A 23,303-nucleotide genomic window follows, 5' to 3' on the forward strand; every position below is an offset into this window, starting at 1 on the left:
CATCACTGTTGATCTCCACCTGGTAGCCAACAGAGCTAGGACCAACACACACACACACGCCAAGAATCTCAGGATCATCATCAACAGTAAACTCAACAGGACTGCCCAAGTCAATGAGGTCACTGCTTCATGCTTCCATACCCTGAAGATTCTGAGGAAGATTTTCCAATGGCTCCAATCAGCACCTGAAAAACGGTCATGCATGCCCTGATGAAAAGGAAGCTGGACTATGGGAACACCCTCTATGTCGGGACCAACAAAAAACTCACCAGGAGGCTGAAGACCATTTAGAACTTGGTGTCCAGAATGACTCTCAACCTTACATGCTGCACTCGCAAAGAACCACACCTGTAGGAGCTCCACTGGCTCCCCATTCACAAATTAGCACAATTCAAACTCCACACCCACACCCACACTTCCAGATCACTACCTACATAACATTGCCCCAGTGTACCTCAACAATCACATCTGCTTTTAGAAACCTTCCAGACACCTCCGCTTATCCGGATTCCTACTTGCACAAATCCCATGCATACGGAAAACCAGATCTGATGGTCAAGCCTTTTACATCACTCGTAAAGCATAGAACGATCTGCCTCTACAGATAAAGAGCCTCCTCACTTCTTGAATTCCACAAGCAGATGAAAACCTGACTTTTTTTAGTTGTTCCACTAGGCCCTAAGTGTGCCTAGCCTCACACCTGCTCAGCCTCAGGACACCCTCCCGGGTGATGGTGTGCACTACAAATTTGCATTACATATATACACACACATATATAGATACACACACACACACACACATTTCAGGTGGCCTGGATGGTATTTTACCAAGCAAAAGCTGTAATACTGTGCCTGGAGTGGTAAAAGGCTTTGGCCATTTTACAGCTTGGCATGGATAGCACTGTGCCAATACTATGCTTAAAGACTTTGATAGAAAAGCAGACATTTGAGGTGAGCAGATCTAGAGTGTTGTGGCGTTGAGAGTGCTCTATACTGGAGCTGCTTTCCACCTAAACTTGAGAACTACCCAGAGTTCTCCACACACGCACACACACGTTTCCCCTATGAAAAACGGATTGCATTAAAAAAAAAGTCTACTTGGTTCACAGACAAGGTGGTCCCTAGCAGTCCACCATCCCTGTCATGAAATCAAATCAGGATAAGTCTCAATTTGCGATCTACTTCATTAATATTCAGGAGGTAGTTCTTATTGGGTTCCACTCTGAATGGGAACCTATTAGTACTTGTCCGCAATACATAAGGCCCGTAGTTCGAAAATGTGTAAATGGCTCAGAAAAGTGAAGAACAACAGAAAACATCTCAAGTTCTTCTATAGTGATTAGATACATTACTGTCATAATAGTTTACTCTCTGTAAGGTAGTTTACTTGAACATCCACTGACCCTTCACTATGGGATCTATCATCTGTGCTATTCAACCTTATAAAGATGCACTGTATTAATGGGTGCAAGCAAGTTCTCCAAATGTAAGCACATGTGTAATAGCACAGTCTTTCCTTTAAGACCTTTGTTGCAAACACTAAATCATCAAAGTCCCTCGATCTCCACGACCATCGACTGTAGAGCCATTCCTTCAATGGTTTTCAGCGTAGATGCACATGTGGTGCCATTTGCAGCAAGATGCTGCGTTTCCAAAATTTTAGACCTGCCCTCGATATCCAACTCTCTTCTTCGAAGGAAGATTGTTCTTCTGAAATGTCACAATTCCTTCCATTGTTGGAACTTTCACCATAAACGTCTGTTCCTATAATTTAGTTTCTGTTAAGTATGGATAGGGTACAGTTTAATCATGCTCACAGAAAACTTTGAAGGTAAAACAATCATGTAGTTTGTTTGTTTGTTGTTTTACATTGGAGAAAATCATATCCCTTCAGCAGTTAGTAATCTAAGTATTGGTATGTATGAAACTCGAATCTACGCTGGCATTTCCTAAAACATTGAAAAACAATTTAAATCTAGACGAATGCATCAGAAATATTTCCTGCCTACCATAAATAGCAGGTATTTCAAGTGCCTAGAAGTGGCAACATACCCTCCCATGTCCATTTCTTCCCCAAGAACAATATAAATGCCTAGACGCCGTAAGAACTACAGGCTACACCTTCTTCCCCACATCTAGCGGTTTCCTTTCCTTATTGAGGTGTGGGAGAGGCCAAAGTAGAGATCGGGGTTACTTGCTTCTTGCATATTAACAATAACTGTGTCCACTCTGGATTGTCATAGATACATAGAGGGGCTATCAACAGTGTTACTGAGTGTATAGTGGCCATTATAACAGTATGCCTCATCTAGGTGCACCACCTGAGGTAGCAAGAGTAGAGAATGTTTCTTTTGTAGTACTGGGGGGAGTAGTTTTAAAAAGGAAACACAAACTCAGTTCCTCCTTTATAGCAGAACTGCATAAAGCTATTCTGCCTTTTCAATTAGTGTTTTTAAATTGCTAAAAAATCTAGTTGTGAAAGCTTTACTGGATAGGAATTTACACTATGATGGAAATCATTTAGGTAATTGTTGATACGTTTGTCATACTAATCTACTGTTTCCCCATGATATGGGGGTCTGGTTATTAAGGAATGAGAATGAAGTCTGACAAGAGGGCCAACGTCATCCCACCATTCACTTTCCTCCTCTGATGGAGCCCACATTAATCTGAGTGCAGTGGGATGCAAGCTGAGAAACCTCTCTATACCTCATCTTAATATTACTTTCATGTACATGTACTAAAATTAGTTTCCTCATATGTGTAAGGATATTGATGGAGATGCCCATGTCATGTAGCAGGAGTAGGAGCATTGGTAGGCAAGGGCTTGTGGCATGCGACAGGATGCGCCGGAATTAGAGCCAGAGGGATCACCAAACTTGCATCATCAGGTCTGACCGATCGTGGTCTGATCCCACACACCAATTACAGGGCTTGTGTGGAGCAGATAAGGACATCATCTTTTGACACTGTCAACTGTGTTTATACCCCATTCCCCTAGGAGGAGACATTTGACCTAGTCACTTTAAAGTTCACTGAGGAATTTAATTAGTAGATACCAATGTAATCCAAAGTGATTTTTGGGTAAGACCTAGACTAACAAGAAGTGACACCAGCAAGGCAGACGGCACCATTTATGTAGTCCAGTCTTGTTCGGAACAAGGCATTTTGGACTTGAGTGGCACTACCAGGCAGAGCTGGAAAGCTACTGCTGGAGAGAAAATGTTTTCAGGATCCAGTCTGGTACATGGAGAATATTCATAAGGTGTGGAATCTGTGGGAAGAAACATCAGTCAGAATGGGATGTTTATAATTTAATTATATTAATGTGCCCTTAACTTTCCTTTCACTCTAGTTTCCCATCAGTTGGTAATAAAAGCAGCGCAACCATTCATTTGGAACTCCAGGCCAATTTCACTTGACTCCGATACAAATAAGTGTAGGCATTAGTGACGGAGAGATCTGCTGGAATGCCTTATAAAGATCAATAAACAGCGGTCACACTGTACTTTCACTTATAACTTTTAATCCATTATTTGGTAACTCTAAACATCTTAGAAGTACTCATTTCTCAATTAAAACTGAAATAGAATCTATTGACGTATCGCTAAACAATGATAGTAAAGCTACAAAAAAGTAATGCAAATCACCTTATTCTTAGCATGAAACACTCAGGTCAGATCTCACCTCCAGCTATGGTAATATATTGGCTCCGACTAGACAATGGGTATAACTCAAAAACTTATTCCTAGTGAAGAAAGCCAAAACTGAAATCAGTCTACATGTCTGATATGTGTTCAAATTGCACTGCAAATGATGATCTCACCCACAGTATGAATTTTGACAGATGTCAGCAATAACCTGCTTTCACCCTGAGGAAGACCCTGTTTAATTTTCAAAAAAGTGTGTACAAATTACAACATACCTATGGCAGATGCTGCCAATAATCAACGACATTTGCAGCAAAAGGTGATAAAACCGGTTAGTGAAGCTCTTTTGATGGTATCTAATCTGTGTTGTTTTTAATATTTTGTATCTTGCACTTTGCTTGCTAAATTTCCTCTTCTAAGTTGGCTGTGCAACAGCTTGTCGGCATAGTGGGACTCCCTCTGTTTTTTTGCTAACACCACGCAGCAATGGAGAAACGGTCATGTCATGACAAACAGCAAGCGCAGCCCCAACCATTATCTTCATCTTTGCAACACACCTCAATCGATAGGATGTTACAAAGGGCTATAGGTCTTGTGGCAACCGATATAGAACTTACTGAAAGACGGTTGTGAACTTACTATTTAAACATGGCGGGTCTGGAGTCACAAGTAACAGAGCCCTTGTTACGGAATGTGCTGTGTCGTAAACAGGTGTCCTCAAGAGGCGTGTTAATAAATGCCTTTGAAGGGGCGTGTTTGTGAACCAAGCAATCTTGTTGGATGCCATACCTTACCAGATAAAGCCGGTAAGTGCTCTCTGGTCAGTGTAGGTCCCCTGTCCTGTTATATAAGTTAACCCTTTCACTGCACCTGTTGGCCAACGGCCGTCGCAAGCACTACCTCCGTAGTGCTTCGCACGTCAGTTGGCCGACACCGCCCCGCCCACTCAATCAAACCGCCGCACCAGAATTGCCGCTGTGGTTAAGGGAGAGTAACAGTGAATGGTAACGATTCTAAAAAAAAAAAAGAGCAAAACTGAACAGAGGAATTGGTCGTAGTGACGACTGAATCTAAATCAGCATCACTACTTTGCAGACTAAGGGTTATTGAAGCCATCTGCTCGCACGGTTCCTGGATCAATCTGAAGGTGGGATATCACTGGCATGAAGGCTGGAAAACTTGGTATAGTTTTGTATATGTGCCCATACGTTAAGTACAGCAACACTATAGTTAATAGGTTGTTGGTTTTTCCTTTTTGAATCTATAGATTCTAAGTATTAGAAATAGAAGAAAACTAGAAGAAAAACTAACACAAGGGAGACGTGGGCTCTCGCATATACCATCACTCAGATTTATGGTGCGGCCAAGGTTCGGAATGCCCTCCCTTGGAGTTTGAGGAATGCTACAAACCTTCTAGCTTTCAGGAAGCAACTCAAAACCTGGCTTTTTAACGAATAACTCCCAACAGCAACACTTTCTCTCCGTGCCACCATGTTTCTCAGTAGAGTTGAGCTAGCGCCAGGCCAACTCAGGGTAATTGTGTGCTCTATAAATGAATTAGCATAAGATAATATAACATGAGATTATATTCTAGTGGTTATTCCACAGGAGACAGGGTGGGCCCGTCTTTTTAACTAAGACACACTATAACAAACCAGGCTGAGTGTCTGTAGATACGTGTTGGAATTATAGGGGATGTATGCCTAATGGATAGATGTAAGCTTATTGGGTTGTTGTACCCTAAACCCCGGGAAACACTATGGTGCTATATTTTCTATATGAACTAAAAAGACTTTTACTGATGTTTGTGCCTTTTATGACTTTTATGGGGTAGTATTTTTATATTCTTCACCTATTTTATGCTATCATGTAATATGTGCCTATATGGATTATAATATTGGTGTTTATGTATTCTACATAGGTGTCCACTACAGATGTTTTGTATGTTTAGGGAGAGGAACAAGCTGGGTCTTGTAAAGCTGGCTTTAATTGCCTGGTACCGCCAAAATGGGTCAACGCATTGAATTAACTAAATCTGGTGGAAATATTGGAGTGCCAGAGGGAAACACAAAAAGATTTGTTAATACGGACGCCAATGTCAATTCTCTAACTGATTAGTGAACGATCAGTAAGTATAATTGTATTGTCGTATGTCTTTTCTCTCTCTCTCTGTTTTTTCCTTCTGCATTTCTTCTCCTTTTCACTTAGGTTATAGCTAAGTCATAATGATATACAAACCCTATTGATGATTTTTTTGTCTAATATTTTAGTGACACCTTGTATTTAGTAAATCGACTGATTATAGCACTATCAAGTTTTAGATTTTCCGAATACGATAGGAATTTTAATGTAATACTATATTGGTGGCCATGCTTTTTTTACACTACAATTGTATTTAATTATATACTTCGGTTTGTGGTACTACAAGCGAGACTGGGGTTTAGGTTTAGGTTTAGGTTAACATCTAATTTTTGGATGAGACTCTATGAATGTGTTTGAGAGTGTTGAATTGAGTTTACCCAAAGGGAGTTACATTTTATTTATAGCTCTTAAAGAGCCCTGTCCCTTTGGTGAGAGGGGCCTCTCTCATAAAATTTCCAGACATTTTCTTTCCAGTAGGTTTCTTTAGTGGGGAAAAACAGAACCAGGTGTTCCTGGTTTGACTGTAGCAAAGACAAAGAGGGCATCATAAAGAGAAACCATTGCTTTAGCAAAAAAGAAAAGCATGGGAGATGGAAAAATGGGACTCCCTGAGAAGGGTCCGATCAGCAAATGATATGAAGGCCTTCTGGAATATAGTTAACACAGGCTGTAGCGAAGGGACACAGGCATTTGAGCCCAATATAGCAGGTGACATCTGGAAGGGACACTTCCTGGCCCGATGCACCATGCCGGAGGCCAAGGGTACCTCCTTAGCTTATGCAAAAAATCTACATAAGAATAGTCCCCTGATATATCCTTGATCGAAGTAACCAGTGCAATAAGTAAAATAGCCCATTCCAAAGCACGTGGTCTAGATAAGATACTGGGGCGTCTCTTGCTTGCAGAACCAACTATTTGGGGGCACTATTTGTGGGTTTTATTCTTTTTTTGATAATCTATTTTATTGTCATTTTCAAAACCTAGGACATAAGAAGACAGCCAAGAAATGCACAATATAGCAAAGATCATCACAATCAGACAACAGGAGGCGTGAACTAAGGAAACCGTCCATAAGCACAATGTGTCCTGCAGGGGTTAAACCAACCATGAAAAAGAAAAACGGACACAAAATTCAAAACAATAAATTTAACCATTTGCCCCATATCTTCTCAAACTTTTCGGGGCACCCTCTGGCGTCAAAAAGGGGTTCCTCCTGGACCGCGCACCAATCCACCCATCTGCGACATTTACGAACAGTAGAAGGCTTGGCTTGGGACCAGGCAGCGGCTATGTCCTGCTTGGCAGCCGCCACTGCCGTACCCAGGAAAGCCTGAGAGCCGTTCAAGCTATCAAAGACTCAGAGGATGAGGCGCAGGGGGCTGTGGGGAACCTGTCAACCTGGTGTGTGTGTAAGTTCAGACTCTACACCCTTCCAGAAGGATGTAAGAGGGAGACATTGCCAGACCATGTCAAAAAAATCGGCCGGCACATGGCCACAATGGGTACAGTCGGGTAGGGGACGCAGACCTGCCTTATGTATTCGTACCGGAGTCAGATATGCTGTGTGAAGGTACTACAGTTGAATAAGGCGACATTTAGAGGAGGTAGTTAAGAGTTTCGGGTGCAATTAATACGTCTCGCCAATCTGCTTCTTCTAACAGACCCACCCATCCCTCCCAACAAGTTTGCAGCGTATCTAAGGTGGCAGGGCCATTGTTCACCAGCAAACGATAGATCCGCAACACTCACCCTTTCCCCAAGTCTCTCATTATGACCTGCGCCTCAAGCGGGTTGAATTCGGGGATTGAGGTTCCGGGGGCGGGGGATATGTGTAAAGAGGGCGTGGCGGAGTTGCAAATAATTGTAAAACTGTTTCGGGTTAAGGGAGTGCCGCTGTTGTAGATCTGAGAAGGCCCAGATGTGGTCACCAACCCAGATATCCCCGAAAAGTGTAATCCCAATCCGGTCCCACTGGTGAAACCCTGAGAGAGCCGATACCTCCAGCAGCCAAGTCCCAGGGTATGTGTTGTGGGAGTTTCTTGTCCCATTGTGTGTAGCGCAGGGCCGAGCGCCATGCCATTAGGACCTCCCTAGTGATGGGTGGGATAGTCTGTGGGATAGGGGAACCGTACAGGTAGGCCTGCAGCTGAGGGAAGTCCATAGTCCCGAGCTCGGTCCAGTAAGCCGGATCAGACAAGCCCACAGCAAACCAGTCATGGATGACAATAAGCCAGGTGGCCAGGTAATAGAGATAGAGGATTGGTCATTCACAGACCCCCATCAAAGATAGGTATCCAACAGCGGGCTAGGGCCATACGTAGTCTGCCGCTCCCCCACAGGAACTTGGTAATTACCCCATCAGACTCACGAAACCAACTACCTGGGAGATGAAAAGAAATGTTAAGTAAAATGTACAAAAAGCGGGGAAGGATCATCATTTTAAAAAGTGCCCCTCTACCAAGAGGGTTAAGCAGGGGAGACTGCCAACGTTTGAGATCAGAGTTGGCTTTCGTGACCAGGCGGGTAAGATTGAGAGCCAATTCCAGTTCACGGAGCAGGGTTATCCAAATCCCAAAATATTTAAATGACTGTCTCTGCAGAGGGACTGTAGATTGACAGTCAAAGAAGGATCACAAGGGGTGAAGGGGGACCAAAGTGGACTTCGCAGGGTTGAGTCGTATGCCCGAGACCTCCTCGAAGGACCGGCGCACCTCCAGACAGCGCGGACTGGAATTCTCCGGGTTGGCCAAGAAAAGCTTAACGACATCCACGTATAAGGCAATTTTGTCGGTCTGATGGGAATCCCAAGACCACACTTGAATCCAGGGATTAGAGCGTATGAAGCATGCCAATGGCTCCATCGCCAGTGCGAATAAAAGTGGTGAAAGGACAGCCTTGCTTGGTGCCTTTTCGAATGGGGAACACCTCAGAGAAGGCACCATTAGTCAGGATCCTTGCCTGAGGGCTCGAGTACAGGACCTGAATGAAGCACCGAAAGCGGGGGCCGAAGCCCATCTCGGTCAGAACATCTCTTAAGTAGGACCAGTTGACGGTATCAAAGGCCTTCTCAAACTCTATTATAGGGTGAGTCGGTGGCGATGGGCTAGGGCCAGATGGAGGCGGCGTATGCAGTGTCGGGTGCCAAATGCAGGCATAAAGCCACATTGATTGGGATGGATCAAGTCATGTAGCAAGGGGAGAAGACGATGGACTAGGACTGTAGCAAAAATGTTCATTTCGGTATTAATAAGGGACATTGGGCGGTAGTCCGCGCAGGAGAAGGAAGGTGGCTGAGACTTTGGAATGACCACAATGGTGGCCACGTCAGTCTCTGGCGGGAATGACCCAGTCTTGACCACCTGTTGGAAAAGATCAGCGAGGTGAGGAACCAGGAAGTCCCGATATGCCGCATAATATTCCTGCAGAAAACCATCAGGCCCTGGCGTCTTCCTGGAGTGTAATAAGGAAATGGCACCCTGGATCTCCTCCGGAGTAAAGGGACGGTCAAGGTCTGTCGAGTCAGACTGGGAGAGGCAGGGGAGTCAGACCTCCACACACTCCAGTACCTCGGCCAAAGATGTCGTGGGGGGTCGAGACGAGTAGAGCTGGGCGTAGTACCCTGCAAAGGCCTGGACTATGGCTGTAGAGGTACAATGGCGGGTACCAGTGGCATTCCGGAATTCGGGGACAGTTCTGTTAGCTCTAGGGAAGGAGACCAGGTTATGAAGCTGTTTACCGTTTTCGTCTCCCCACCCATAGACATGGGCTACAGAAGAGCGTCTTGGCCGAGTCAAGGGAGATCTGGTGAAATTCCTCACGAAGCAGTGCAAGTAGTCCGTCTGAGAGGGCATCTTCCGCTATGCCAGAGGTCACCTCTAGTCGCGCGGCTTGCGCTTTGAGCTGAATCAAGCGAGCATTTTGCTCCGCTCATATCGAGTGCACTAGGCCTCTGGCCACCCCACGTATGGTGGCTTTGCTGGCATCCCACAGTGTGCCGACGGAGGGGACCGAGCCCTTGATAGCCAAAAAATAGTGCCTCAACTCTAGCTCGGCAAAACACACAAGATGATGGACGGAATGTTGCACAATGGCAAAACATTCACCCCCAGTCACAGATCTGAGTTTAAACCATTGTTATTTTGCTCACCAAGCCACCCCAGTTCAGACATGGCCATATGCAAATCAGTCTTGACCCTGTGCCTCATGGGAACAGTCCAGCCCGAACTGCCAAGCCATGTCTTCCCTGGAACGGAAGCAAGCATCCTAGGGCCGGTTTATGGCTATCAGCCGTCTTCAGCAAGGATAGATTGACTCCAGTAGCTTAGTGAGCACGGAACCCACGCCTGGGAATACCCTTCCCACATAGGGTGGACAGCAAAACACACAAGTTGATGGACGGAATGTTGCACAATGGCAAAACATTCACCCCCAGTCACAGATCTGGGTTTAATCCATCGTTATTTTGCTCACAAAGCCACCCCAGTTCAGACATGGCCATATGCAAATCAGTCTTGACCCTGTGCCTCATGGGAACAGTCCAGCCCGAACTGCCAAGCCTGGTCTTCCCTGGACTGGAATCAAGCATCCTAGGACCGGTGTCTGGCTATCAGCCGTCTTCAGCATGGATAGCTTGACTCCAGTGGCTTACTGAGCACGGGACCCACGTCAACTCTAGCTCGAGCGCATCCTTAATCTCTGCGTCATGCAGAAACCAGGCATTAAACCGTCAGACAAGGCGTGTATCAAAGCGGAGAGAAATAGCGGAGTGATCCGAAATTTCACATGGGAGGATAGAAACACTGGAGACCAGTTGGCAGTTGGTGGCGGGGAGAAGAAGCAAATCAATACAGGAGTGGGTGTGGTGAGCGTACTGTTTCTCCCCGGGGTGCCATAGCCAGGCATCGCAGAGCCCGAGTGCAGATGACCAGACCGAGAGTTGTTTTGAACAGGTGTGGGGTGAAGAGGAGGGGTTCCCTGTGGCATCGGGGGTTGGCTGTAGTATCACGGTAAAGTCCCCGCCAATTATGGTGTGGCCGTGGGGCAGGGCGGTGATCACCTCCATAAGGCAATGGATGGCAGAGGGCAGCGTGGTAGGGGGAATGTATATTGAGAGGAAATTAAAGACCTTTCCCTCGAGCCTGCCGGAGAGTGATACACAGCGCCCCTGTGTATCAGTTGAGACCTTGAGAGGTGTGAAGGGGAGCCCACGCCAGATCAATATAGCCACCCCCTGGGAGCCCCGTACGAAACCAGAGTACCCGACGTCGGGGAACTGAAGCTGAGCACTCCTAAGACGGCAGTATGTTTAATGCAGTCTAGTAATCCATTGACATTCCAGGACTGGATCTGGAGGGACCTAATTTGCAAGTGCGTCTGGGGAGTGGCTGGTGTGAAGTGAGAAGGGTCGGGGGAGATCTAGGCCTCGGGTAAGAGGATGTAACATGACCGGTGTTTGGCTGTGTATCTCCTACTGGTGAAGACGGTGCGTGTGTGTAGTGGGCTGTCATGTGAAACAAAAGGCAACAACATATGTAAAGCTGCATACAGTGACTCAAATGGAGTCAAACTAGACACAGACTGAGGGCATGTGCCCTCCCGCACCCTCACAACACCCCCCACCTTATACTTCCAAACCCGAAGCATCTGTCACCCCAAACTAAAACAAGAAGTTATCCTAAAACGGTTAGCAGGGCAAGTCGTGGCGACGGCCATGTACCCCTCCATTTAGTCGGATAATACACTATCAACATTTAAATATCACTGCCACAAGCCCCATGAGTTTAAAGTCAGTGTTCTTTCTATGGGGCCTCCCGGTCAGAGCCCAGCGTCGTCTCCGGATTCCCAGAGCACCAGGCTTCGACATAGATCTGAGTCAGAGAGAGACGGGCGCAGCGTCTAAGTAGTTTCGTGGTCATGTGCTAGGCTCAGCAGGGAGCTGGCCCAGCTACAGTCGCCCAAGTCCCAGGTGATCGTTAGTGGTCTCCACGCCGCTCAACACTCCTACAGGAGCGATTGTGCCTCCGCTGCTGATTGGGTGGAGAAGGAGGTGGTCTGGATGGGCCCTACATGGGAGGAGGAGAGGCAGGATGGACTCTCAGAGGGCGTTCTTCCGTGAGCCATCTTCTTCCGAGGTGTGTCGAAGAAGATTGCCTTGTCCTTAAAATTAACTCTGAGGCAAGCTGGGAAGAGGAGCCCATAACCCAGGCCCAAGTTACAGAGTTTCTGCTTAACCTCTGCATAAGAACGATGCTGGGTCTGAATGTCCCTCGTTTAATCTGGGAAGATCATTATGGTACTGTTCTGATATTTCAAGGGACCATGGAGTCAGACTTCTCTCAGGACAGCATCCCTGTCGCCGAAATTGAGGATTCGGATGATAATAGACGTGGAGGTGCCCCGTGGGAAGTTTGGCCGCCAGAGACAATGTGCGCGCTCGATGGCAAACCACGGAGAGAGGGCTTCTGCAGGTATCCAAGACCGAATCCATGTCTCAATGAAGGTGTCTGCATGACCCTGTTCAACCTTTTCAGATAAGCCTATGAGGTGCAGGTTGTTCCGCCTCGAGCAATTCTCTGCATCCTACGCCTGGCGGTGTAGCTCTGAGGTTTGAGTCTGCAGTAGGACCCCCTACGTTTTCAACTGGCTCGGCCGTCTCCTGCGGTGGAGAGGAGCCATTCTGCCTCCGACAACTGCGCCATAGCATTGCGGAGGTCCTGGCGTATAAGGGCCACATCGACCTGCACCTCGCTGAACTTTCTCTCCACGGAGGTCTGAGAGGTGGCCCCGGTTGGTCTGCTTTTTGAGTGTGCAAGTGCTCATTGTGTAAGGGAAGAATGCAGCCACTCACAGTGAAGTTATAGTTAGCTACATGCAGTAGTGCATCACAGAAAAATTTGAAAGACAGACCCACAACACTAACGGATAAACAAGGCTGGCGGAAAGCGCCTATAAGGAATTTTAGTAAAATCCAAAACTCTTGAATAGACCTAGACAGAATGATCAACAAAACAAAAATAAAATTGTTTCATAAAGATGAATTCAATGTATATTTTTTGTCATACTGATTGGGTTTTTAATTTTTGATCAGTGATTGAATGCTATTGCATGACACCTGCGCCTATAGTAAACTTTGTTGTTAGTTTCCAGTTGAAAAAAACATTTTAAACACTTGGATTGTAATATAATTTGTTGATCAGTAAGATGTGAAGTTACCGGGTTCTTTCAATTATTCAAAATACTTTAAAAACCTATCTTGCATCAGGAGCAGAACATAAAGGTAGCTAGTACAGATTGTATTGAAAATTCATTTGCTAATATTTACTCACCCTTTCCTTCATTTTTTCAGGCAGAAAAGGTCTTATTAATGCAAAGACGGGATGGAAAAATAAAGGCTCATTTATCAGATGGATGCCCCGAACTTTGATGGGAAACGAATCCTGTGAAGATACAAAATTGTCCAAATAATGAGAATAAGCATATTATAGTGTATAGCTCTAAGAGACCAAAAGTAGTATGTTTTCTTTTAATTTTCACCTTACATAACAATGAGATCCCCATTGTTTACATATCTATAGGAATAAATTCAGTTCTGCTGTCCTACTCACCTCATATAAATACCCACTAGAAGACGGAATAAATGAGAAAACAATGTAACTTGTGTGTCTATCCACTGCTGAAGAGGAGATACCCAGCTCATTCAGCCCAGAATGCAAAATCTTTTGATCTCAAGTAGTCAAATCTACCCATCTCCTCAAACGTAACTGGGAGTTGACAGAATTTGCTGCATGTGGTTCACTTTAGCAAAGAGACTAGCTATACTAAGCAAACAGACTGTCACATTTTGCTTAAAGGTGCCCTAAATATACAGCATCCATTTTAAGAAATTATCACAACTCAATTTTCCGCTCACCACTCTCCTGATCAGTCATTTTCCTCACTTCAAGAGTGATGAATAAAATGGACAAATGATCAAGTCGCAAAAAGGACACATAGCTATTAAAAAAGAGAACACGATCTCGAAAGCAGGAATGTGTATCTACAAAAGAAAATGGAATAGGGAAGGCAGTGGAGAGACAGACAGCAAATGCCTGAACTTAATTAAAAACACCCCAGGCAGTTTAGACATAGGTTCTAGAAAAAAATGAAAAGCTGCTGTTGGAAAGCTGGAGGCAGTTGGGAGAAAGGTAAATATAAAAAAAATGCCGAATGTATTAAACACGTATGTATGTTCAGCTATTTATGAGACCAATTCAAAAGGATGGTTGGTGAAAATACTCCATATTATCAGCAATGCATCCATGACTGGCGCTAGGAATAACAAGGCCGGAAGGCAATAAGGTCAGATGTATTATAGATCAGTGTACCTTCTTTGCTGGAGTCATTTTCCCTGAACGGATGACACACATTCTGGGTCTCCGGGTCACAGGTTTATAAACAGATCATATAGTTCCTCAAAGAATAAAAGAGAAACTTGTTGTACATAGCTTATTCCTTTCTGTCCTTTCCCTGCCTGTCCTGACTCCAACCTTCTAGACTGTTTACATGGTTCTCTCTGTGTCACCATCAGTGATTCCATTCTGTGTCAGTTACTTCCTGGCCAGATGAGGAAACGGTCCTGTTACTTTTCTATCTGCTGCAATAAACCACTTACCTGCCACCTTCCTGGATGTGGAGTCTTCTTGCTATTTACTACAAAACTCCCTGTCGACAGACAGTTCTACGTCATATAGAAATTTCACTGTTCACTAACCCATGCACAATTTGTGCTTGCCAAAACCACAAGTTCCCATCTCAGGCGGATGCAAGTCGATTCACATCGTGTTCATAAAGGGCCATGCCCTGTGACTTGGCACATGTTTTAAAGTGAAATAGCTTGTCTTTAGGGAAACAAGGGCAGCCCTTACTCGACCAGGGCGTAAAGTTTTTTTTAGAAAACAATTCTTCTCATTAGTGATACAGTTAGTGTAAGGATAACAAAAACATAAACTGCTGTATGCAAGTGTAATGATCACAACATAAATTAAAAGGAGAGAGCAGTCAAAAAGGTATACATTAATTATTATTCTTTACATTTCTTATGTGCATAGTGTCCAATGTGAAATAGGCAGAACTAAACACAACTACAACAATAACACACAATACATACAAATAACAAGAAAGAAACATAAACATATGAGTTCCATAGAACAACAAACAACCATCTGAATATCCATATGCAACAGGAATTTTAGTACATCCTTGCCCTTGTGTCAGTTAAGGGTATCTGTAGTTGGTTTGTTTGTGTTATGTAAATGTCAACAATGTTTCGAACCAGTTTTGGATATTGGATCTCATAAGAACCAACAAATAAAGGGACACCTAGGAAACAAATGAAAAGCAAAAACGATTACTCTGTGTAGGCAGAAGTATAAGTGTCATACTAATAAATGACACTACAGTCGTCTCCTTCTGGACTCAGACCGATATGGAAGCAACAACCAAGGTACTCGAGAAATCTACTTACTCGGGGGATCAGTATGTGTAGCTTAAAAGAAGAAAAAGAAGCAAAGGGGTTCATGAATTAGCATTAACAAGAAAAGGAGAACCAAGGCCACCATCAATTGAAAGTAAAAGTAAGTGGGAATGAGTAAAATGTACCCAGAAGATAGCAAAACACAGACATGTGTGCTGTTGAAAGCATGCACAGCCTTGCAGTTACATTGAACTGCTTCCATCTTTGATGAGAACAGGAAAATACAAGAATTAATCATTATCAGGAATATGACCCCTGCAACAACAATGAATAGGAGTCAAGCATCTCTTAAAAGGATAAGCTCCATAATATATTCAAACATAGCAGGAGACTAGGTGTGCTCCGGACAAAGATAAAGGAATAGCGGCAACAGGGGTCAGCCTTGTATCTCAGTCAGTGTCAGAGTGAAGAGGCCCAAGTGCTCTTCCTCAAGATACTGACAGAGGTCAAAGCGAGGTCTTGATTGCATGCGTTCCAGGCCGATGGAGTGAGCAGAAGGTCAAACAAGCATTGGCATAGCCAATAGGTCTCGCCTTTGGGACCTTATAAGAGATTACAATGCAAGTGCTAAGGGGCTTGCCCCCTGCAGCAGGGGTTCTGCGGGGTCTAATGTTACCCCACTAAACAATGGGAAGGTTCTCCTCTGACCCCTTCCTTTCACAAGTGCGGAGAGCTACCATCCACACCATTAAGTTGGAAAAAAACGACCTTCACATATAACTTTAACAATACAATTTCAGACCAACCAGCTCACAGAAGCTTTTGGTGCCTGGAACAAGAAAGATTATGCACAGCAAGCAAGAATACAACATTTCAATTCAAATGGAGTGGTCATCTGAGGTCTACCATTGTTGTATAGCATTTTAGTACCCTAATGTAATTTTCCCGATTCATGCCCTTATATAGGTATAAATCACCATATCCTTATATAGGCATAGAAATCAACCATATTCAGACATAGCTCAAGAGGTCCAAATACGGCATGGCTACTTCCACTAGTCCGAAAATCCACAACGATTTCTTGGAAAACTCAGCTTCAGCAGTTAGGGGCTTCCCCTTGCTTGAATATTGATTTGTCCAAGAACTCGTGGAGTTTTCAAAGAACTGAGACTCTTTGATGACGTTATTATGTCCACCTTTACGTCAAACTCAGCACCTTCAAGGTATAAATATGCCCACACTTGCCCAAGCAAACACACGGGGGTTTGGAGCAGTTCGCCTATCTACTTGCCCGACGCATCCTGCTACAGCAAGTGACAAAGGAAGCCGACCCTCCAGCAGACGCACTGGGAGAGACGCTGTCTTTTCTCCTGCCGAGAAATCCAGCTCCAGTGTTTCCAAGCTCCCCTGGCGGGGTGTTCGGGAATCGAGTACCGAGACAGAGAGATACCAGACCTCCTTCATTCTAAATCAAGGTACGGAGCTGATTAGACCCTAAGAGAAATCTTGGATAGTTTCTTGGCAAAAAGAATACTAAACTTATGCTACACCACACTTATTTCTTCCCTCGTGCTAGACTTAGGTTAGGAACATCGGGTAGGCGTATTTTAGAAGCACCAGTTGAGAACTTTTAGTCTTTATTTATTTATGTATGTATTTTATGGATTAGAAACCATACCATGTTTTTACAGTATTATTTTATAATCCTCTTCCTGCTGTACGCATTATACTTTACAGCCAGTATTACGATTGTAGCAGTTCATTTCTTCTGCATGATAAAGAAGACTGTTCAATAAATACTTTTATTGAAAACCCCCGTCTCTCTAATTTCTCTGCACCTCCGGTGAAACGAAGCATGCACGAATGACTGAGTGAAATATCTATCTATTGTTTCCACGACTCTGAAGATACGTTTTATCTTGGGGAAACAAAGTTGTCATGTTTATGCGGTTGTCAGAAACTATTCCCTTCTTGCTTATTCGAGAAAGTTTCTAGTGACCTCTGAGCTAGCTGGCACTCAACAATTAAGTTTAATATATTCGATACAGACCTAGTAGACATAAGTCCTACGTCACATCTATAGGATATATTATTCCAATGCGCAGAGCCTATTGGGAATATAGGAACTACACTACACCATGACATGCTAAATTTATGTGAACATTCGCTAACTATAGCTGGTAAAATGTATAAAAATCACTCAGTCAAGCCAAATCTAAAAGATTATGTGCATATATGCAAGCAATGATCATTTGTTAGCATTTCATTAAATGCAAGAAAAAAAAATTGACGATGCGTCACCAACATGATCAAGCAGAGCAGTATCCTGCCTAACTCATAATCCGGCCATTGAAGCTACGGCCATGAAAACGTTACTGTACAATCAGGACTGGATTAGGACCTTTAGAGGCCATAAGAATTTAAAAGTTTTGGTGCCCCATATACAATTCAAAATATAACAATTTTAATCCGTAAAATAAAATTGTATTTTTCAAAATGAAACAAAAAACTTACAGGAAGATGGAAAATATTATTTATTTTTGTAAACTTGCACTTTCTTGGTAGGTTTAGCTGCACCATTTGCAGCTTTGCACCATATAGCCCATGGTAAATCCAGCAATAGAAATTTCAGTGGTGCCCCCGTCTCTTGATCTTCTAAACAAGTCTTATTTTGCTTAAGGTTAATCCCGCCCACAGGCGTGGATTGCTTTGGCCTCACTGCTTTGGATGCATGCAGCATGGGTGAAAAGCAGGTGTGAGAGAATACATGAGAGGAGAGAGAAAAGATGCCCCAGGACAGAACATTTCATGTTATTAAAAAAGGTGGGCAGCGTTGGAGCTTCGCTTCATCTGGCATGCGTTTCATCAAATACCCTAAATTAAGTCCGTCTTCTGTTTTCATTAAGTTGCAGGCACATTAATATTCAGCAGCTGCGTATCACGGTGGGACCTGACTTATATTAAAACATGGAAATCTCCTCGGAGTGTAGACCTCCTTTCACCCCATGTGGTATGAGCAGCAGAAAACACTCAGAACAGTGTCTCAGCGTGACCTTTCTCTCAGTGCACCCCCCACTGCCAAGCAGGTAACATAGCTCAATGGGTTAACGTGACAGCTACCACACTGCATATATCTTCTAAACCACTAAGCAAACTGAGGCAGAGTGAGCTCAATCAATTATCTTATCAAGATTTACAAAAGAGTGCCTGGAACACTAACATTGTTACATAATCCCCAGGATAACAAACAAGCTTTTAATGCTGAATAAAACCACGTTTCTTATCCTCCGGCGAGATAGGGTGTATAAAACAAGCAAAAAACGACTGCAGTGATCAAGCTGGGAGGACCTTCACTGTCATTGTATGGACACTGGTGGACAGCCTCGAGCAGATACGACTGATGAAAAGAACTCTGCCACCTGAAATGTGCTCGATTGTATCTCTACCATGGGACAAATGTTTATAGTTATGTTATAATATTTTTTCTATTTAATGTGCACAGAGTTACAATGCAGACAAAGTACAACAAAGTGTTAAATGGCTGAGCCATGCAGGTCTGTGTATTGTGACAATCAAAAATCTAACAACATTTAAATGCAAGAAATCCCTTCAAAATAACAAGCAAAAAACACGGACACTCACAAAAATGCAGTTTCAAGATCAAACTCATCTTAGTACACGCAATAGCTCTGTATTTGCAAATGTGTGCTTCGATTTTACATGGATGAGCACAAAATATAAACACGCATCCATGTATGCATCACTGTTGCATACATATACATGCAAATGCAAAACGGGATCCACCCATGTGCAGCGGTCTGTGATGCAAGCCACCAGCCTATGCTTTTTGATGGAGTTCAGCTCTGAGAATGGTTCATGGCCAATCAGAACCCAGTCTCTGTGCTGTGTGTTTGTGATGTAAACAAGCAAATATCTTGCACTACACCAGCAGAAATGCGAGCAAAAAGTCAACAAAACAGCCAATCCCAACGGAAAAACAGAACTAAACAACCTCGCTTAGATTGCCCCAAAGTTGCAGAATATGCTTGATCTGAAACAGAAGACAACAGAAAATAAACAAGTACAGCCGCGAAAGTTAAAGCGACAGCGCTAATTAACAAGGAATGTCAGGAATGCAACTGGCATCCGGCCGCACTGTTGCTCGCTCCCGAGCTCCCTAGGCCAGGGGAGTTAACGTTTAGCGAGAAGGCGGGACATGCACCCGCCTTTGGCCAATTGCAGGCTTCCAATTTTTGAAAGCCACATGCAATGGCCAATCACTTTAGCTTTTCAGCAAACTCATGCATGTGGCTTTTTTTAGCCACACGCATGAGTTTGCTGAAAAGCTGAAGTGATTCCAAGAGGTCATTTTCTAGAGCAGCGCATGCGTGCTCCGCTAGGTTCGACCTAAAAAGAGATGCAGTGTGGCGTTACCTCGGAGATGGAATGGATGAAAGAATACCACTAAATGACTCACGCCTAAAAAAGGGAGGGTGCATATAGCGATGTCATGCCACATTAAAAGAAGGTTTTTAACAAATGTAGGCAAAGACAAACATGTAAATGGAACTAGGGTGTGACAAAAATGTTATGCAAATTAATGAGAACAGGAAAAAAATGCAAGGTAAAGGAAATGTGGAATCAATAAAGGGAGGAGCCGGCAGAATAGGGGAGTGGCTGCTAGCTCCGATATGACAAAAGGGAATGGAAATTCAAGGAATGGTGCTCCAGAGCAGGCGGGTATGCAGCGATGTCAAGGAGCACTGGGAGTAAAAGGGTGAGAGGGGCTGTCATCCATATAGTTATGGGGCAGTGAGGTAATATAAGCTGTGGATGTGAGCTGGCGACAAGATAGATGGTGTTCACTGTAAAAAAAATGATTTCCTTTCTCGAGCACCTTGGATGTTGCCTGTGTATCCTTTCTGAGTCCAGAAGGTGGCGACTAAAGTAGAGTGTTGTTTATTATTTTGTATGGCAATTAACCTACTGCCTACACAGAGTAGTCATTTTTTTTTTCATTTATTTCCTAGGGGTCCCTTTATTTGTTGGTCCTAATGAGAGCCAATATCAAAAACTGGGTAGAAACGTCGTCAAAACCTATGTAACACAAACAAACCAACTATCGATACATTAAGTGACACAAGGGCATGGATTTACTATAATTCCTATTCCATACGGATATTCAAATGCTTGTTTATTGTTCTACGTAACACATATGTTTATGGTGCTTTCTTGTTACATGTATGTATTGTTATTGCAGTTTTGTTTTGTTCCACAATTTTCACACTATGCACATGAGAAATATAAAGAATAGTAATTTATGTAGATCTTTTGGACTACTCTCGTTTTAATTTATGTTGTACAGTACACTACATATAGCCATTGTTGCTTCTTACTATACTTGAACTAACTAATGTCACTAATAAGAACCATTTTTTCCCCTAAAAATACGTCAAGCGGAATAGAAGCACACTCTGTTCTTCAATGGCACAAGGAAAGCACCTCTGCCCAGGAAGTGTTCAAGGACACTATATGGTCTGTGTGGTTTGAGTGACAGATACAGCTAGCTGCTCATTACTTGCAAACATATAGCAAAAAAAGGTTTTGTTTCTCATGCACAAAATGGAGGGCTCGACGGAATGTATTACCTCTGCTAATGTAATAAGATGAGCATCATGTCTATCAAGGCAGCTCAATAGGGCAAGAAATAAAAAGCCATTTACTCCGCTTGCTACAGGCAGGCATAGCTCCAGAAGACTACAGACAAGGGCGTCTTGGTGCCACTTTACAAAAGTGATAGCAACAAGGTCATAGGCAATTAATAGGCCTGCAAGTCTGACTTGGTAATGAAAAAACAAAAGAAAAAAAATATTAATTGGAATAAGTGTTTGGATCGACATGACAACGGTTTCACAAAGTGTAAATCATGGAGACCTGTTCTCAGGAATCAACAAAGCCGGTGAACCCGTGTCAGTAGAGGTAGTTGTAGGGATCGTGTAAGAAAACATATGAGGCTAGTACCAGAAACTAGATGTACCACGTCTGGTACATGCATTAAGTGGCCTTCAAACTTAAGAGGCTGGTTCAAAGTCAGCACAATAAGTCAAAATGCCTTAGGAAAAGCAGTGCTACTCAGCTACAGCAAGATCAGTGGAATTCACTACAATAAAACTGTACTATGCAATACTGGACATTTTAAAATACATACTTTTATAGATCGGTGTATGATCGTTATGGGACGCAGTTTTCCATTTTTACCGAATTCTGGACATAATACAGAAGGAAAACAATTTGTATCCCTGCTCAATTTAATTTCAAGGGGAAAAAAAGCAAGATATTCGCTTTTCCTTTGATGCTCTCTCCTCAAACTCAATTACAAACACAAGGCTGAAAGGCAAAGATTCTGATAACTTAGATCCTCAATTTGCGGCCTCGTTACGAGGGCCTCACAATCCCATGTGGTAACTGCACACCCGAGAACAAAAGAGATCATACTTACCAGATGCACAATTATTAGATCTTAGAATGGAGACTATGTTCTTATAGCACAACTTTGCCATTGCAGAGCATGCAAATGTATATTTTGCATAGTGTTTCCTTACCGTTTACCCTAAAATGTGCCTGGCAAACAATAGATTCATAACCTTTACGTCCCTAGTCACCCAACCCAGTCATGACACAAGAGGTATATTCCACAGACAGGGAACAAACCAGGAAACACCTGATGGCTCCACCCACCCTCCAGACAGAGACTATAATGCTATAGCCCATTAAAGTTAATGGGGTGAACCTATGTCCCTCAGGACGTGGGTATTGGCGATATGGAAAACAATTGGCCCTGCCGGGTAATACAATAGCTGTGATTGGATTATATTATTGTTAAAAGGAAAAAAAGTGTCTCAATTGATCTTTCAACAAATGTAAAATGATTTTTCAGTGATTAAAGAAATTGAAGCTTTATGGTAAGAATACAACAGAGAAAAAAGTCTCTTTTTACTTTTTGTTTGTTCAAAGAAAGGCGGTCACAGATGCAACTTAATTAATGGAAGAAAAGATTTTGACAATAGTGAAAATAGGTGACGTGTGGTGATCCGTGAAGTAGTGGTGCACTATATACAGACGTACATAAGTAATATAGATAAATTAGATTAAAAAAACATTTCTACACATGTACATTCTTCTGTTTTTTTCATGAATCCTAGACAGACTGGCGAATCTGTATTGGGGTCAAGGTGGCCTTATGGACAGTATGATGTGAACATCGACCCTAGTAACAGCGTAATTGCAGTGCGTCAAAAGCGGGTCTTCCTTAGGACTATAAAGGGGGAAATGGACAGCCTATGACATTGATAAGAAGGGAGTCAATATGTGTTCTCGTGGTACATACGGCTGACCAATTGTATAGGTTTCGCATAGAAATATTTTATCATAATAGACGGGGCTAATACCACTCCAGGATATGAAATTAATTTAACTAATCAGAACGGACTAATTCTACTCGAAGTCATTAAAATGCGGAAGGGAGCCTTACCAGAAATCCTGTGACGGAGCAGAAAGTGATGGAAATAAGTGAATCAATTGGCTTAGCTAAGGACATCCACCATCCGGTTGGAGTCTAGGGAATATTTAAACATCTGTAATTAGTGTGATATGGAAAACATACCTCATCTTAGAATAACGCACATTTACGGGCAACCTCCAGCACCAGGTTGGGGTCTAAACGAAAATGAGCAAAAGGTTTCTTTAGGAAAAATTGCTACGTGAATTAATTAACTAATACTATTAAAAGCTGTAAAGCGGAGCATACCTTAGAAAAGAGCAGTAGCTCGCACAGTTAACTTTCAATAGCAGGTCGAAGTCCCATCTGTAAGGATTTAGTGCCACCAAATGTGGTCAAGTACTACGGAATTAAAAAGGGATACCCTGTCAAACCCCGGTTACTGGGGTGCAGTGAATTGCAACAAGACACAAGTGTGTCTACAAGCAACAGTCTCACCTAGAGCCGGCGCTAGACACGGGCAGTGTTAGCAGCTGCCCAGGGCCTCGCGCCCTGCCAAAAAA

The 23,303-nt window shown here is 43.4% G+C and overlaps 1 protein-coding gene across 1 annotated transcript in view; it reads right to left on the reverse strand.

Moving 5' to 3' along the window:
- Window positions 1–23,303, reverse strand: part of TTPA (alpha tocopherol transfer protein) — a 133,593-nt gene that overhangs the window by 2,010 nt on the left and 108,280 nt on the right. Inside the window, exon 4 of the mRNA XM_086965800.1 lies at window positions 13,117–13,227. Within this exon, the coding sequence (XP_086821926.1) occupies window positions 13,117–13,227 (111 nt within the window). The remainder of the gene's footprint in view (window positions 1–13,116; window positions 13,228–23,303) is intronic.

This window comes from Lissotriton vulgaris, chromosome 4_1, assembly GCF_964263255.1.
Source record: "Lissotriton vulgaris chromosome 4_1, aLisVul1.2, whole genome shotgun sequence".
Taxonomy (NCBI): Eukaryota; Metazoa; Chordata; class Amphibia; order Caudata; family Salamandridae; genus Lissotriton; species Lissotriton vulgaris.